Source organism: Trichosurus vulpecula, chromosome 2 (assembly GCF_011100635.1).
Source record: "Trichosurus vulpecula isolate mTriVul1 chromosome 2, mTriVul1.pri, whole genome shotgun sequence".
Taxonomy (NCBI): Eukaryota; Metazoa; Chordata; class Mammalia; order Diprotodontia; family Phalangeridae; genus Trichosurus; species Trichosurus vulpecula.
In genome coordinates this window covers 96,239,490-96,255,541 of record NC_050574.1, presented here as the reverse complement: position 1 = coordinate 96,255,541, position 16,052 = coordinate 96,239,490, and the positions used below count along the sequence as shown (strand labels likewise).

General features: G+C 40.7%; 1 protein-coding gene across 2 annotated transcripts in view; it reads left to right on the top strand.

Annotated features, from left to right (window-relative positions):
• The window catches only part of WDFY2 (WD repeat and FYVE domain containing 2), a 148,515-nt gene that overhangs the window by 58,525 nt on the left and 73,938 nt on the right, over positions 1–16,052 (top strand). For both annotated transcript variants that reach the window (XM_036742461.1, XM_036742462.1), the window contains exon 2: positions 11,090–11,157. In XM_036742461.1, coding sequence (XP_036598356.1) covers positions 11,090–11,157 — 68 coding nt within the window. The remainder of the gene's footprint in view (positions 1–11,089; positions 11,158–16,052) is intronic.

Genomic DNA, 16,052 nt, shown 5'->3' with positions numbered 1-16,052 from the left:
ACTTACTTAGAAGAAGGGTTCTTCTCACTCAAAATTTCTACAGTTATAATCTTCATTCAGTCTCTCTCTTGCTTAAGAACCTACATTTCTTTGGCAGGGAGCCTAAACTTCTTGGCCTACCTTTTTGTTAATTTTAATATTTAATTTTAATCGATTTTCTCTTTTTATGTCAGCCGCACTTCCCAGTATATCCCTTTCCCTCCCTCTCACAGAGATACCTTGCTTGTAACAAAGAATAAAATAGAGGAAAATTAAGAAAAAAACCCAACAGTTCAGCAATACTGATTAACACATCAACCAGGTCTTACAGTATTCCTGACCTATAGTCTCCCACTTCTGCAAGGAAGGGATGAAAGTATCTCCTCCTTGGGGCCAAGCTTGTTTCTATGGCTTCATGGCATCCAGTTTCATTTGTTTTGTTGTTCTTTTTCATTTACATTGTTTCAGTCCTTGTGTATGTTTTCCTGGTTCTTCTTCATTTTGATTCTCTTCGTTTTAAGTCTTCCCATTCTTCTCTGTATTTATCATTCTGTTATCACATTCATGTACCATAATTTGTTTAGCCCAGGGGTGGGGAACCTGTGGCCTCAAGGCCACATGTGGCCTTCTAGGTCATTGGGTGCAAGTTTTACAGGACAAATCCTTTTATTAAGGGATTTGTTCTGTGAAGTTTGGATTCAGTCAAAGGGCCGCACTCGAGGACCCAGAGGGTCACATGTGGCCTCAAGGTCTCAGTTTCCCCACCCCTGGTTTAGCAATTTCCCAATCATGGGGTATCTACTATATTTCCAATTCCAATAAAAAGGGCTGCTATAAATATTTTGGTGTATGTGGGACCTTTCTTTTTATCATGGACCTCCTTGGAATATATGCCTAGCACTGGGATCTCTGGGTCAAAGGGTATTTTCTGTTGACTTTTTAGTTTTTCCATAGCCTGGGCCCCATGATACTCATGCAATTTGGTTGTATTGACTGAGGCTATACATATAGTAAGTAGAGGAGCCAGGATCCAAACCCAGATTCTCTGATTGGAGCAGTTTGGTGGTACCCTAATTAGTGCTGGACTTGGAATTGGCAAGACCTGACTTCAAACACTTCCTCATGTGCTTATTAGCTGTGTAACCCTGGGTAAATCACTTAACCTCCATCTGTTTCAGTTTCCTCATCTGTAAAAGTGGGATAATAGTAGCATCAACCTCCCAAACTTGTTAAAATGAGATATGATTATAAAATGAGATAACATTTGTAAAGTGCTCTGCAAATCTTCAAGTTCTCTATAAATGCTGCTGCTTCTTTGTGATTATATTATTATTAATGTCTAGTGTTATTTCCACTGTATCTGCCATTTAGGGAAGTTTAATAAAAGGCATAAATAAAGACAAACGACTGATCCTTAAACTAATCACTAAGTGTCCCCTTACTGAGAACATGGGACACTAACAAGTCCACAGTACAAAGAAACCAGGTGTGGTCATAAAGGATTGTTTTTGAGTAATTCCCCCATTTGAAGAAAAGACCCAAGGGGAAGATTCCTCTGTAGGATCCTGCCGTTGATTAATGAAGTAAACAACTGAGGGGGGTGGGGGGTAGCATGGTGTGTAGTAAGGTAGGGAGCTGGCTTTGAATCCAGGAAAATTCCTGCCTTTGACATGTACTCTAAATAAAACCCTAGGCAAGTCATGACTTCTTAGTGCCCTCTAGTTAACTCTCTATGTAGCAGAGAAGCTGCTGACCTGCATTGATAGAAAAGTTGCTTCACCTAGGAGTCTAATGTACCAATGAAATCACAAACCCAATGTCTATCTCTAGGTATATCCATATGTGTGCATAGCCATATGCATATATATTTATTTATGTGTATATAAACTATACTTCCCCTGGCATTTGTAATCAGGGATAACATCAAATCCCAATTTGGTGACTTGGTATTCATTTACTTTTTTTAATTTGAAGATTTATTATTATCCTTTCCACACCTCCATGGGAAAAGCATGGCCCAACTAATTAAAATACAGTAGGAAAAGGGTAGTTATAAGCATGTTTGACAGTAGAATACTATGGCAAGTAGCTGAGTTGGTTTATGAATGTTTGTAAAGCTTGAATATAATTAAAAACCCAAGGTAGTGAAATGTTAAAAGTGTCACACCTCTTCCCAGTCCATTGATTGCTCTGTTCCCACAGCTGTGAATAAAAATTTTCTTTGATTTATGATTCAGCACAGTTGTTCAAGGATTGCCTAGGTCTAAAATTACTGGGTCATTAATTTTTTCACATCCAGGAAATGAAGAATTTGTACAAGGTGCTTGGGGAGAGGTTTGTGCAGCTTAACTCCCAAGGGGGGCAAGGAAACTCCCTCAGGCAAGGAAAATGCTAGACTGGCTTAATGAAAAAAAAGAATGTCTGCTTTTAGAGTCACACCTATAATTGCCCTATCACTCTCTTTTTGCAAATCTACAAGCTCTTCCTGGGTGTCACCAAGGACCTGGAATATTGTTTCTCAAACTATGTCCTATGGAACCTTGGCTTCTATCAACAAAGAATCCAAAGTAATCTATGAAGGAAAAAAGTTATACGTGTTAGAGGAGAAATTCAAACAGCAAAACTAGCTACTTTTCCTGTCTACGTAGGGCTGCATACAATGGCCATATTCAGAAACACTAGAGGTAGGTGTACATCAGTGTCCTGACCAATATTCTCTCCTCCCACCCCCACTGCCTCAAATGAATTCTTCTGTTGCAGCCAAACTATCCCATGTGGTATTTCCTTGGCTTGACATTACGACTTCCACCACCATGCCTTTGAATGGGCTGTTTTCTAGACTGAGAATACTCTCCCTCCTAATCTACATTAACTCTCTAACTCCCTTAAAGGCCCAGCTTTTACCACCTTCTTTTAAAGAGCTTGCCTGATTTCCTCATTTGCTACACTTCCACCTCCATCCGAAATTATTTTGCATTGAAATACACACACACACACACACACACATATATATTTGTGTTGAATTCATTGTGATAGAAAAGGTTGAGTGCAGAGCTAAGTTGCTGATAGATTTCCTCATAAATGGGAAAGTCTTCTAGTTAACTCTTATTTGTGGATGACAGTGTGCCGGTTGTGTCAGGCTCTGCCTGGAACATTGAATGTCTCCTTGGATGAGATCCATAACTTCTCAAAAAAAGTTTGATCCAGCCATATACACGCAGGAAAACCCCTGTGAATGAGGAATGGCAATTGTCCAGATTATGACCTGCTGTGAGATGGGCGGCCTATAAAACTCATCTCACCTGCGTGTATGTATCTTTTGCACAGCCACTGCAAATAGAGAATGATCTGGGCCAGAATTAAATATGAGGAAGACTGTGGGATTCACTGCCTTTGGAAAATAGCAAAGCTCTTAAAGGACCCTAACCTTCTTCCTGAAACAAAAGCCCTTTTTAAAAAAAATACAAGTATTCTGCTGCTGCTGTGTATTTGTAAGTCATGGAATACTGCAATCTATAAAGAATTAAAAATCGGTGTTACTGCAAGAAGGATGGAGAAGCACATGGCAGGTGCTACTACATGCTAAGGAACCTGGAAGGTTTAGAATAAAGGAAAATATGTGCTTGAAAAATGAGTTATACTAGTCACATGGCAAGAATGAGAGATAACCAATGGAAACCCCACCAGCTCCACTAGTGGACTTTGATGTCAAGAGCAAGTAAGAGGGACCCTTCCCCCTGGAAACTGGGTAGGCCCCCTGTGGTGAACGTAAGAGCGGCTGTGAACAAGATGATGGGCAGGCATGATTGGTCAAGCACAGCAATGAGACCAGCTTTCCATATACATACTGATCTATGTTTGTATTATTCTCCCACAGTAGAAGGTACATTTCTTGAGGTCAAGGACTATCTTAGCTTTGTACTTGCAGTACAGTGGCTAGCATGTAAATGCTTATTGGATTGAATTGGATGTTAGTAGTTTAGAATTGACCATTCCGTTCATCCGGAATTGCATGATGCATCATCAGTTGTTTGCTCTGAGCAGGTACATATGATGAGGGTCCACTAATATACTACTTATTCTTTAAAAAAATACCAATGCTTCTTGTACCGAATTGAGTACACTCACTCACAAAGCAGTTGAGGCTAATTCTGGCCACTTTGCATCTTCCACTTTGTTCCCCATTCATGTCGTTATCTTTACAGAATTAGTGACTGACGGAAAAATATTCCAACATCTCCTCAATCTCCAAGTCTTCTATAAGCCCTGTGCTTATAAACAGCATTTACTGCAAATCACTTATGTTTGGTCAAAATTGATTTCCAGGCAGATGTGTGCTGGAACCAACTTGCACAGGAGCTGATTGTTAAATTTTCAGTGTGAGAATTTACTTCAGAAGTTGTCAAACTACAAATTAGGGCTTGATTTATTGTTTTGTTTTGGTTTTGGTCTAGACTTTAGAAAGGGATGGGAAAATCTTAATAATGCAGATTGAGTTTATGTGTCGTATGTATGTATATACATATACACATACATATAAAACGTGTATATATATGTATTATTTCTGGAGAGCTGGTTGTTTAACATTTGCTAGCACACGCCTGTTTCTAGATCAGTCAGCCTCAGTTTATCTCTGTAAAATGCAATGACTTTTCTGGGAGCCCCAGGATAGCGTCTAGAAATAAAATACATCATCTTCAAATGGCAAACATGTGAGAGGTTGACCAATTTTGATCCTACTTTTCCACTCAAGGCTCTGGCACAATGTGTCCAAGGGAGCTAGAGATGGTTTTAGGGACTTTATACTCTTGAAGAATTTTACAGATGTTGGTCTAACACGGCTCTATAGCTTCAATTTTGTATTGATTGTTGATTATCTCAAGGATATTTATGTAGGATGGATTTACTCCACTGCTGTGTTTATTCCACAGCAATCCCAGTCGCTGTTAAGTAAAACCTCACTGAAAATAACTATCTTCATATTTGCTTCCATAGCTGTGATTTGGTATTTGGAATAGACTCCCAGGAGACCAGAAACTCTGTGGGTTTGATGGGTGGTCTGTTTGGGCAGAGATGGAAACAGTAAGGACAAGATGCTCCATGCTGCTGTTCACATAGGTGGATCTAGGGGCGGTGGGTCCAAATGAATGTTTGGAACTGAGATACTTGACAGAGTGGCCTAAAGGTTATACAGTAAGTGCTTGGGTTGAGAGCCTCAAGCCAGAATCCTCCTGTTTCATTACCCACCCACCAAACTTAGACACAGCAGTCTCTGCTTCATCTATGAAATTCATTCAGCACAGAGAGATTTGTAGTACAAAAAGCTTTGTATATTCATTTCATGAGTGTAAATGGGCATAAACCTTGGCTTCCGTTCTTCATTATCAGACAGAATCTTTTACTTTTTCCCCCTGAGTTTCTCTAACATTTCTTACAGTAGACAGATTTCCTTTTTTTAGAAAAAAATCCACCATTACACACACACACACACACACACACACACTATTACACACACACACACACACACACACACACACCATTACACACACACACACACACCATTACACACACACACACACACACACACGCACGCACGCACACACGCACGCCACAAAACATTCACTGGCCTGTTATTACTCAAGTTTGTGCATTAGTTGGGCGGATCACTAGGGATTATCCTCCTCCAGCAGGGTGACTTGCACTCATGTTACTTTTGTAGTATGTGATCTACTGGGAAAATGCTCCTTGAGGAATTCAGGGTCTCCAAAACATTGGGGTGGGAGTTCCCCCAAAGTAATTTCATTGGTAACAAAAATAACAGTTGTCCCCAAAGAAATAAGCCTCATTGCTATGGTAACTAATGAGGGTTGCATCATCCTAGGACAGATTTTTTAAAGCCTGAATTTCAACATGGGTAGACGCCCCTGTCTTTCTTTATTCAGTAACTTAGCAACCTGTGGTATCCTGTTTGCCTCCACCCCCAGTCTCCCCTTCTCTCAGAAAAGTGACCTATATAGATAGCTTTTTGGTACAATGCACAGGGGTCCAGAATATTTCACTGGCAGCTTGTCTCTCAGGCAATTCATATACATATAAGTGTCCTGGGAGAGGTGGAACGGACTGACAGAGGTCTTGATCCTAATGATTACTTGAGGTTATGCCAGGCTACAGGGGATGTTTGCTTCAGTTTTGTTTATTTGGGGTGGGGTGTCTAGAGGTATTTCATCTGCTATTTGTGACCCTGAATTGGGACCATGGCAATAGGGTGGACCAGGGAATCAGCCCCATTCTAAGCCCCAGGCTTCATGCTAGGCTAATTCTGTCAGATAACTTTCCAGCCAGTCAAAAATAAATTAAGTTCAGAAATCATTTGTTGGGCACCTGCTCTTTGCTCTGGATACAAAGAGGAACAACTATTGCTTGCCTTCAAGAAGGTTAAAATCTTATAATAGAGGTTGAACATATACACAAGTATGTACAGGGGAAAATGTGCTGGAGCAGAAGAGAGAGGCAGATAACGTTCTAAGAAAATGCCAGATTTTTGGATAAGGGATTTCATTTTCTTGGCAGAGGCTAGGAGAGAAGGATTTGTGTGCTGGCAATAGTGCTTGGCCATATCTGACCAGGCTCATTATTCAAGTTAGCATTTACCAACCATCTATTATGTGCTACATTATGCTAGGTGTCCAAGATACCAAAATAAAAATGAAACTGTCTCTGCCCTCATGGAGTTTACATTCTACTAGGAGGACACATCATTGTTGTACACAAATAAGTATACGGTGAGGAAGATTGAGGCTAAGAATTAGGGGATGAAATGAGGGAGGTGGGATCTGAGATGACCTTTGATAGAAAATAAGGATTCTCAGGGTCGGAAATGAGGAGAGAGTTGGCATTCCAGGCCAAGGGAATGGCCTGGAGAACAGGAGTTGAAGAATCTAGTTTGGGGAAGAGCTATTTGCTATTTGACTGGAACACAGAATTCATGAAAGGTGGGTAGAGTGTGGAGAGCCTTCACTGCCAGGTTGAGTTTGTATTTTATTCTTTAGTCAAAGGGGAGCCATTCAGGAGTTCTGGGCAAGGGAATGATATCATCAAACCTACTTTGGTAGTTTTGTGGAGAGCAGATTGGGAAGGAGAGAAACTGGAAACCGGAAGACCAGCTAGATGGCTGTTGTTAGTGTATAGTCCAGGTGAGCAGGGATGGGCTCTGGCACTAGGGTGGTAACCATGTGGGTAGAGAGAGAGGACTGTGTATGGTGGAGGTAGAAACAACGCCTTGGAAGCTGATCGGAAATAAGGTATGACAGAGAAGGAAGAATACGGGGGTGCCAGTGAGCTTACACATGGAGAGGAGTATGTTCATGGGGGAGTATCTGAGGGTTCTAGATTAGAGGTGGAAGTTAATGAGTTCTATTGGGCGTGCTCAGGAAGAGATATCCAAGAGGCAGTGGAGCATATGGGACACGAGTTCAGGAGAGAGGGTAGGTTTGGATGATAGTTTTGGTTTGGATATCAAGATTTGGAAATTGCAAGCACAGAGATAGTCCTTGAATCCATGAAAATGGATGAACTCTTCAAGAAAGCCTTGGCAGAAAGGGAGCAGAAGTGGGTCTGGGATAGGATAAGGGGGCAGGATATGGATGATGGTATAGCAAAGGATACTTCGGTGGAGTGGTCAGACAGGAGAACAAGGAGAGAGCACTGTCATCGAAGCTGAGAGAGCAAAGCAGGGATGTCAGCTCAAAAACATCAAGAAAGACGAGGATTACAGTGGTAAAGGTAGGTGCTATAAAAACAAAAGGTCAATAAAAATTTATTTAAAATAAATAAAATAAAGGACAATCTTATTTGTGTGATGTATGGCAAACCTAGTCAAGTATTTATTGCAAGCTGGGGGGCAGCGAGAGACAGACAGAGACAGAGAGAAAGAACATGAACTATCATTGAGTCACCACACCTCTTTGGGGACCTGTTTAACTCTCCCAAAAAATGAGAGGGATGGGTTAGATTGTTGTTGAGCTCCCTTCCACCTCCCAGATTTTAGGACTCAGTGGAATCATGATGGCAGGAATTAAAGTCACCACAAGGGACAGAGTTAGCATTAGACCAGAGCAGGGAGGAGGTGTCCTTCCTTGTGCCATCACCCCATGCTATAGGCACCACTCGGAACTGCCAGCTCAGCTCCAGCCTCAATCTCTCTAAGACATTATAGGTTGGAAAATATAAATTTGCTTATGCATTTCATGTGAATATTAAATATCAAATTATTATTAACTCAGTCATCAGACCTAGAAAGGGACCTCAGAGTTAATTTTGCCCAGGTTGTTTATTTTACAGTTGAGGAAACTGAGACCTGGGGAGTTTGATTGATTTACCCAAGGTGATGGCAGAAGTGCTTAGGTTTCCTAACTCTCAGTCCAGTGGCAGTTCTGCTAAAACGAACTGAGACCCAGGACACTTTTCCAGTCTTGCTTTTTGGTTGTTTTTTTTGTTTGTTTTTCTTGCAAAAGACTACATCAAGTTGTGAACATAGATTTAATTCCTTTGCCTAACAGTCACAGGTGGTTGCAGAAGAGGACAGCTAATTACACTGTGTATGCTGTAAGGAAAGACTCGCCTCCTCTTATCATTAGTTTGTTTCAAAATATTTTAAATTTAAGACATTAAAAGACTTGAGTTTTGCACCACTTTTTTTTTTCTTACTGACTTATATTCAGTTGAATCCACTAGAGATTAAGAGGATGTAGTTTTGTGGAAATTACTATCATGAAAAGTAGTGGTAAAACTTAATAATAAGCCAGGGCAGCACAGTTTGGGATTGGAGGAAAGGGGAGGATTTTCATTTTCATCTCTTTGCCCAAACATTGATTTGCATGTATTATGTACCACTGCACAGGATGACAGGAAGGGATCTGCCCACAGAGGGAGGGGACAGGGGACAAGGAGTGGGAGTGTCTGATAGAATGACCCTGAAGGAGAATAGGCTGCCTGGGCAGGCAGTGCACCTGACCAGCCTAAAGCTCTTCATGCAGCAGTGGGACAGTGGCTATTGATCAGCTTGGCTATGGGGAAAAGAGGCTCACTTGGGTAGGGGTGAGTCAGCCTCCGAGATCTCCAGTTTTTAGAATTGTTTGTGATTCTCGACTTCCCTCATTTTATGTTTAATGCAGTGACCTCTGCTGGCTAAAATTTGGTCATCAGTCACAGTGACACTATTTTTTTTTTTTATAAAAAGCCCAGTGATGAAGGAATTAATTTAATGTGGAAGTGCTTGGGGAGGTGGGAGTGGGGAGGCTTTTCAAATACAAATTTCTTCTGGGAAAAGCTCACCCTTAATTCTTATTAAGTGGCATTTAAATTTACCAGGGATGTCTCTTGGATTTCTTTGAAAAATCTTGTTAGCCAATCTAAAATGTTTAATTGTAGATTTGAAACCATCACCACCACCTGCCTGTTTCTTTTTTAAAAAGTATTATTGATGGTTTTTGTTTATACATCACTATTCTTTCTGTACATTCTCTGTGCCCTTCTCCCACCACCTCCCTCCCCCCACAACTGCTAGCTCCCTTGCGACAAAGAAAAACAGCTCAGAAAAAACAATGGATATAGTGACTAGGTCTGACAATATATGCAGCATTGTTGTTTAAGGCTTCCCTTATCCCCTTCCTCCCTCATCCCCCCATACCTCCCCCCCCAACCAGTGGAGAGAGGTATATTTCAGTGTCTCTTCTCTTAATTTTGGTTATGGATTTTCTAATTACTTGAGACTTCACCACAACTTCCTTTTAAAGATCTTTTCATTTACAATAAGACCTCTTTATTAGCTTCTTGACCCTCTAGTAAGGTGATGGCAGATTAAATACAATTTTGTGTTAAATTTTAAAGTTTACTCATTGCTATTAAAATGTTAGTCTAATGTACTTGCAGTATTAAAAAAGGAGCATATACACAATTATGTACAGGGGAAAATGTGCTGGAGCAGAAGAGAGAGGCAGATAACATTCTTAGTAAACATTTGCTCTAGACATTCTTAGAGGCTTAAATGTAAAATTATAGGAAAGGTATGCTTTAGGATTTTACCAAAAATTACAATTAAAAAAATCTTACTGAATTATATTGGAACTGGAAGAGACCTATCCTTACCAAAAGATAAGGCCTTTTAGTCAGAGAATTTGCATAAGTCAGTCTTACTGTTTGAATGTGTGATCTCTCAGGTCAGAGATTTCAGCTTTTCGATTACCTGGGTTTTGAACTTTTGCAAACTAAGGGAAGGTAGTTAGTGGTAATGATAGTCATCTCAATTTTGAAAAATTCTTTCAATATATTTTTCAAAAATGTTAATAATATAGCATGTAAAGCATTTTTTGCAACTTAAAGTACTACATAAATGTTAGTCATAGTAAATAGTACTCAGAGGAACTGGGTTCAGAAGCTGCCTCCGATACCTACCTGTGAGATCTTGGCAAGTCACATAGCTTCTGGAGGCATCTGTTTCCTGTCTATAAAATGTTGGGGTTGGACTAGTTGACCTCTGAGATCTGTCTCTCCCAGCTTCAGATTTGTTTGTCATCCTATATGATCTCATGGTCTTAGAAACTAATGCCTCTAGGCCACAGAGCTGAAAAGAAGCTTCCTTCTCTGATCTCTGACCAGGGCTCTTTGTACAGCAGAAAGCCATCCCTTTGGCCAGGTGCTATTAGTACTTCCTTCCCAGTAGTTCACAAATTTCTCTGCCCAATGTCCCACCCTCACCTGCTCCTGACTGCTTGTATTATACTCACATGGCTTTCATATGTTCTGTCGTGTTTCAGGATGATAGAGTATCATTGTTTACCATAGGATTCCGTTATGCTCTATGTCAGCCCCAGAAAATAAAGCTGCACTCAGGACAGCGGCAACAGAGGCAGAATCTTCCATTTAGATATAATGTCAAATTTTTTTTTAAGGATTAGGCCTTAAAGAGTGATAACATGCAGCATCCACATAAACCTCTCGGTACTATTTGCCTCAAATTGCACGAGAGGTTTGGCTCTAGGATGGTGAACCAGGAAGCTCTAACCTGTTCTAAAATTCATTCTGATTTAAACCTAGTGTCCTTCTTTTCTAGAACAGTCCGGGTATGGCTGAAGAGAGACAATGGACAATACTGGCCAAGCATCTACCATGCGATGCCTTGTAAGTATGTTTAATTCCCCCATTTTTAAGAATAAGTCACAATCATTTTCCTCTGCTTTCCTCTTGGACAGGGAGGAGTGGGTAATGGGAGTAGCGATCCTATAACTGTGCAATATTGGATAGTTGGCAGCTCTGAAACGCTCAGTATGTAAAACACCCAAATCATCATTTTGGGTTTGACTACCCATTCAGAGCTTCTGAATGGCGTAAATGGAAGAATGGCTGTGAAATGTAGAGGTTCTGATTACAGCCGGCCTCCCCACCTCATCTCCCTGTTTAACTTTGTATAAATTGCTTCCCTCCACTATTCAGAAACTTGTCCCTCCATTACACTTAGGACAGAAAATCTTCCTTAGATTATTGTTACACCAATCCACCAAAGCCAAGACATATAACATTTAGCGTTTGTTTCTACAAAAGATTTTGTCAGGCCTGAAAAGTGACCATTTTAGAGCCTGTCTCATTTCCCTAAAGTAGAAATTTACCTAGGAAATATTTTCTTGCTGTGGAAAACTGCTCTGTCTTCCATATCCCTCACAGAGGAGCACTTAGATTGGCACAGTGGATAAACAGGGCATCGGACCCGGAGTCAGGAAGACCTGAGTTCAAATCTGGTCTAGGACATTTATTCACTGTGTGATCCCTGGGCAAGTGAGTTGACCTCTCTTTGCCTCAGTTTCCTCATCTGCAAAATGGGGATAGTAACAACATCTACTTCCCAGGGTTGAGATGTGAAGTGCATGGGAAAGGAGAAGGTGATTTGCATCCAACTCAATAACCAGTGTGAGTGAAGGATTCCGTACACTGTAGGTGCTCATTCTTTGTTATATACACAGCCCTTCAGTGTTTGCAAAGAGTATCCCTCCCTCTGAAATAGGGGGCTGGGGTTTCCTTTTACAGGTGGGGGAACTGAGTCCTAGAGATGGTAAAAGACCCCAATTCATACAGTTGAGAAATGGTAGCATTGTGTCACAACTTAGAGCTGGATCTTTCTGATTTCTAGTCAACTTTACACCGTATTACTGCATTGCAACTGCTTTCTCTACATAACACATGCGTGTGTGTGTGTGTATTTATGTGCATGCGTAGGGCACTTATTTGGGAAGATAGCATGGGGTAAAGGAAAAATCCCTGAACCAAGAAGTTTTAAAAACCACGTGATCAAGATCTCATCGATCTGGGCAAGCTTTAAATATTTTCTATCTCTGTCTTTCTCTCTCTTACACACACACCCCTCCCCCACGTCTAAAGTGATCATTTTAACCCCTTCATTGTCCAGTACTTGACATTGAGTATCTGTGTGTTTCACTTTAGTCAGAAATATCTGCATACCTCACTTCAGTCAAAAATTGGACCGTTCTAGGCAGAGATATAAACATGGCTTAACTTGAGAGAGTGGGAGACATCTTACTATCACAGAAAGGAAACAGACTGTTTCCTGCCAGCTAGTCATCCAGAAACCATCCTCTGACTGTCGGAAGTGGGGAGAAGTTGGTTATTTTATGACTCTGATGTAATGTACTCTGTAACCCCTCAATATAAAACATATTTTAAGTATAATCATTGAATAATATTTATTGACCTTTTGGGGTACCCCCTCTTTGTCATCATAGAGTCTGAATAGCATAAAAAGGTAATAGACATGGGCATATACGTACACATATACAAAGATAAAGTTTATAGTGAGGTGGTATTCTTAAATACAAAAGAAATCAAAAAAGAAGGATATTTTCCATCCATATTTACAAACTAGTTTATTTTGTATATTTTTTGTCCTTAAAAAAATTTCTTTTTGATTTTGTATTTTTTATGACCCAGGTAGGAGAGGAGGTCTCTGTATAGGATTTGAAAACTTGAAAGAGAGTGGGGAAAAGGAATGAGAGGCAGAGAAGCAAAAGGCAATGATGCATGAGTTTCTGGGGTTTGGGGACACAGAAGCAGAGGAAGAGATTCATAAATCAGAGTGAGTTAAGGTGATAGGGAGAAGGAGAGAAGGGAAAAGAGGGGGATGGGAGAGAGGGAGAGAACAGACAAATGGTGGTCAGAAGGCAGACTTTCCTTGAGGTTCTCATTCTGCACCTCTGGGTTGTCATCTCTTGGGTCTTATGCTTTTGGAAAAGGATTGGAATTAGTCACATTTCCGCCATCTTCCTTGTGATCTTAAGCTGACAGTGATGCCAGTGTTAAAGAATCCTGGTGTCAGGAAAAAATACTAAATTTCTAGTCTTCATGACTGTGATATCTTTCCCCAACTCTGATTTTGAGGAAAGTTTAGTGTTATCCCGACTATCTATAAAGGTGGAGTGGCAAAATCAATGGAGAATTGGCCTCAGAGTCAGGCAGACCTGAATTCAAGTCTGACTCTGATGTGTACTAGTGGCGTGACCCCTGGGCCTGTCACTTAACTTCTCATAAGCCAAGACCGTACATTGTAGAATAGCTACAAATCAGCATTGGTAGAAGGAGTTGCCTTACTAGGAGGTCCTTATATCAGTGATTGTGAACTCTTTGAGGACAAGGATTATCTTTTGCTTCTTTTTGTATCTCCAGAGCTTAGCACATAGAGCAAGTACCTAATAAATGCTTACTGACTTAGTGTTTATTAACTGACTGAAAGGACATAAGCATTTGTTAAGCACCGACTATGTGCCAGTGCATTACAAATATTCCCTCATTTGATCCTCACAATGACCCTGCAAGGTTGGTGGTATTATTATCCCAATTTTACATTTGAGGAAACCGAGACAGAGGTTAAATGACTTGCCCAGAGTCACAGACCTTGCAGATGTCTGAGGGTGGATTTGAATTCAAGTCTTCCTGGTACCATGCCCCTGAACCCACTGACCCCTTAGCTATCTCTTCCCTAGGATTCTGTCCATCCCCGAAACAGAACAAAATTAGAGATAATTTAGTATCCTCTTTAATTCATTCTCAATCAGGAGAGACTATAGAGCTGAGAACTGGGCCAGACCTTCCCAAAGGTACATAGCCAGCCTTCATTTGGGTTGCTAATGTAATCACTAGTTTCAGGCTTTCGAACCTAATCTTTCCACAACTGCATTTGCATCAGGCCCTTGTGCCAAAACACATGGAAAGAATAGCTTTCCTTCTTTGCTTACATGGGTGACTGATACTGTGTTTGCAGTTTAGGCAAACAAGGTGATCCATCCCAAACACCTGTGGAGAAATGTGTTATTCCATCTGGCAGGGAGGACCCAGAAAGCCTCGCCTAATACTCTGGCAGTGAGGAAAAGCCCTCACTAACCTCAAACACCTGCTACCAGGATCAGGCTTAAGCTTGGAATTTCACCCTTCCTTTTCTTTGTCAAACTCTATGTATGGCAGTCAGTAAGAAGCTTAAAAAAGCATCATGTAAATGAATGGGGTTGGAATGGTTAGAGAACCATAGGGTCTGTCTAGTTCTCAGCCTTTCATGTGGAACTTGATTGTAGGATTTGCCTTGTATCCTACGTGCTTAATGTATATGCCTACAAAGCAGTAGACCTGACAAGGCAAGACAAAGAAATGTCAAAAGCAGGCACAGAGGGGGCCTCTGGCTGTATTTTAAACACACCCACACATACACTTGTTTGTTCCCCCCCTTTCCTAATTGCTTTTCAGGGAAGAAGGGGAAGGTAGAGGTGAGGATTAAGTGTGGGACATCACTGATATAATATCATTTAATCAAGAAATCCACTTTCCGTTAAGGTTAGAAGTTCCAAGAAGATTTGGAGGATCAAGCCCTTGGGCCTAGGAATTCAAAAACTGAAATTATCAATTTTCACTTTGGCTGCTGACTTGATGGACAAGTAACTTAATGTCTCTACCTTGGCTCCTAATGTGTAAAATGGCTGTTTTACCTGGTCTCAGTTTTGTGAAATTATTATAGGATTTCATCTTCATCAAACTTTTAAGGCTCCATACCCTTAACATATTACTTAAATAGTATGAAGTACTTAATTTCTTAATGACATCATCGCTGACATTGGCACAGAAAAATAATTGGCCGTATTTGTTTCATTTAGGGCTTGGGGCAGTCACCCCTTCACAATGGGCATATCACCATATAACCAACTACTACAATTGAGGATGTTGAAAATTAGATTGATTCCTATGGCAGCATGATAATAATAACACCTACCTCCCAAGGTTATTGTAAAGATAAATGAACAATATTTGTAAAAGTGCTTAGCACAGTGCCTAGAACATAGTAGGTGCTATGTAAATGCTAGCTGCTACTATTAATAATAATAATAATGATAATAATGGTAAAAGCTGTTTTGTACTAACTCTAAGATTCTTGCCTGACCCAAATGATCAGAGTCATCATCCATAGAGCAACATGCTCTGGGTAGCACTGTTTCTCGGTACTCTGTGTGGCATCAGGGACAATCCGGTACATTATCATGTGGCACAATTGCAAGTTCTGCCCTTGTCTCAACAATGTAGGGTATTTTCAGGGGACTGGCATTTGGGTCCTTGGCCCACGCCATCATGATTCTTGGCCTATATTGCTTCTCTCTGCCACCTTCTCTCTTTGCCAGTCATCTGCAGACAACTGAGGCAATGAAGGTTGGTTCAGTGAAGCGATATTCATGCACACTAATGGTAAGCTGTCTGGTGGAAATTCCAAACTTTCAGCTATCATGCTATTTGCTTGTAATCTAGCTCTTGGGTTGTTAGAGCTTTTACTTCTTTATGTCTCACTATGATTTTGGTGTTGATGAAGCCTGCAGAATAGAGCATCTGCTTCTGCACTAGTCTACCCGGATGGTTGTGGATGCTGAATTTTCAGTCCTTTAGTGCTTCTACTCATCTCTGGCAAGCAGTGTCTAACTAGGCTCTGGTCAGAAAATGTCAGTTGATTGTTGTCAGTTCAAACTTGCAACTTTACC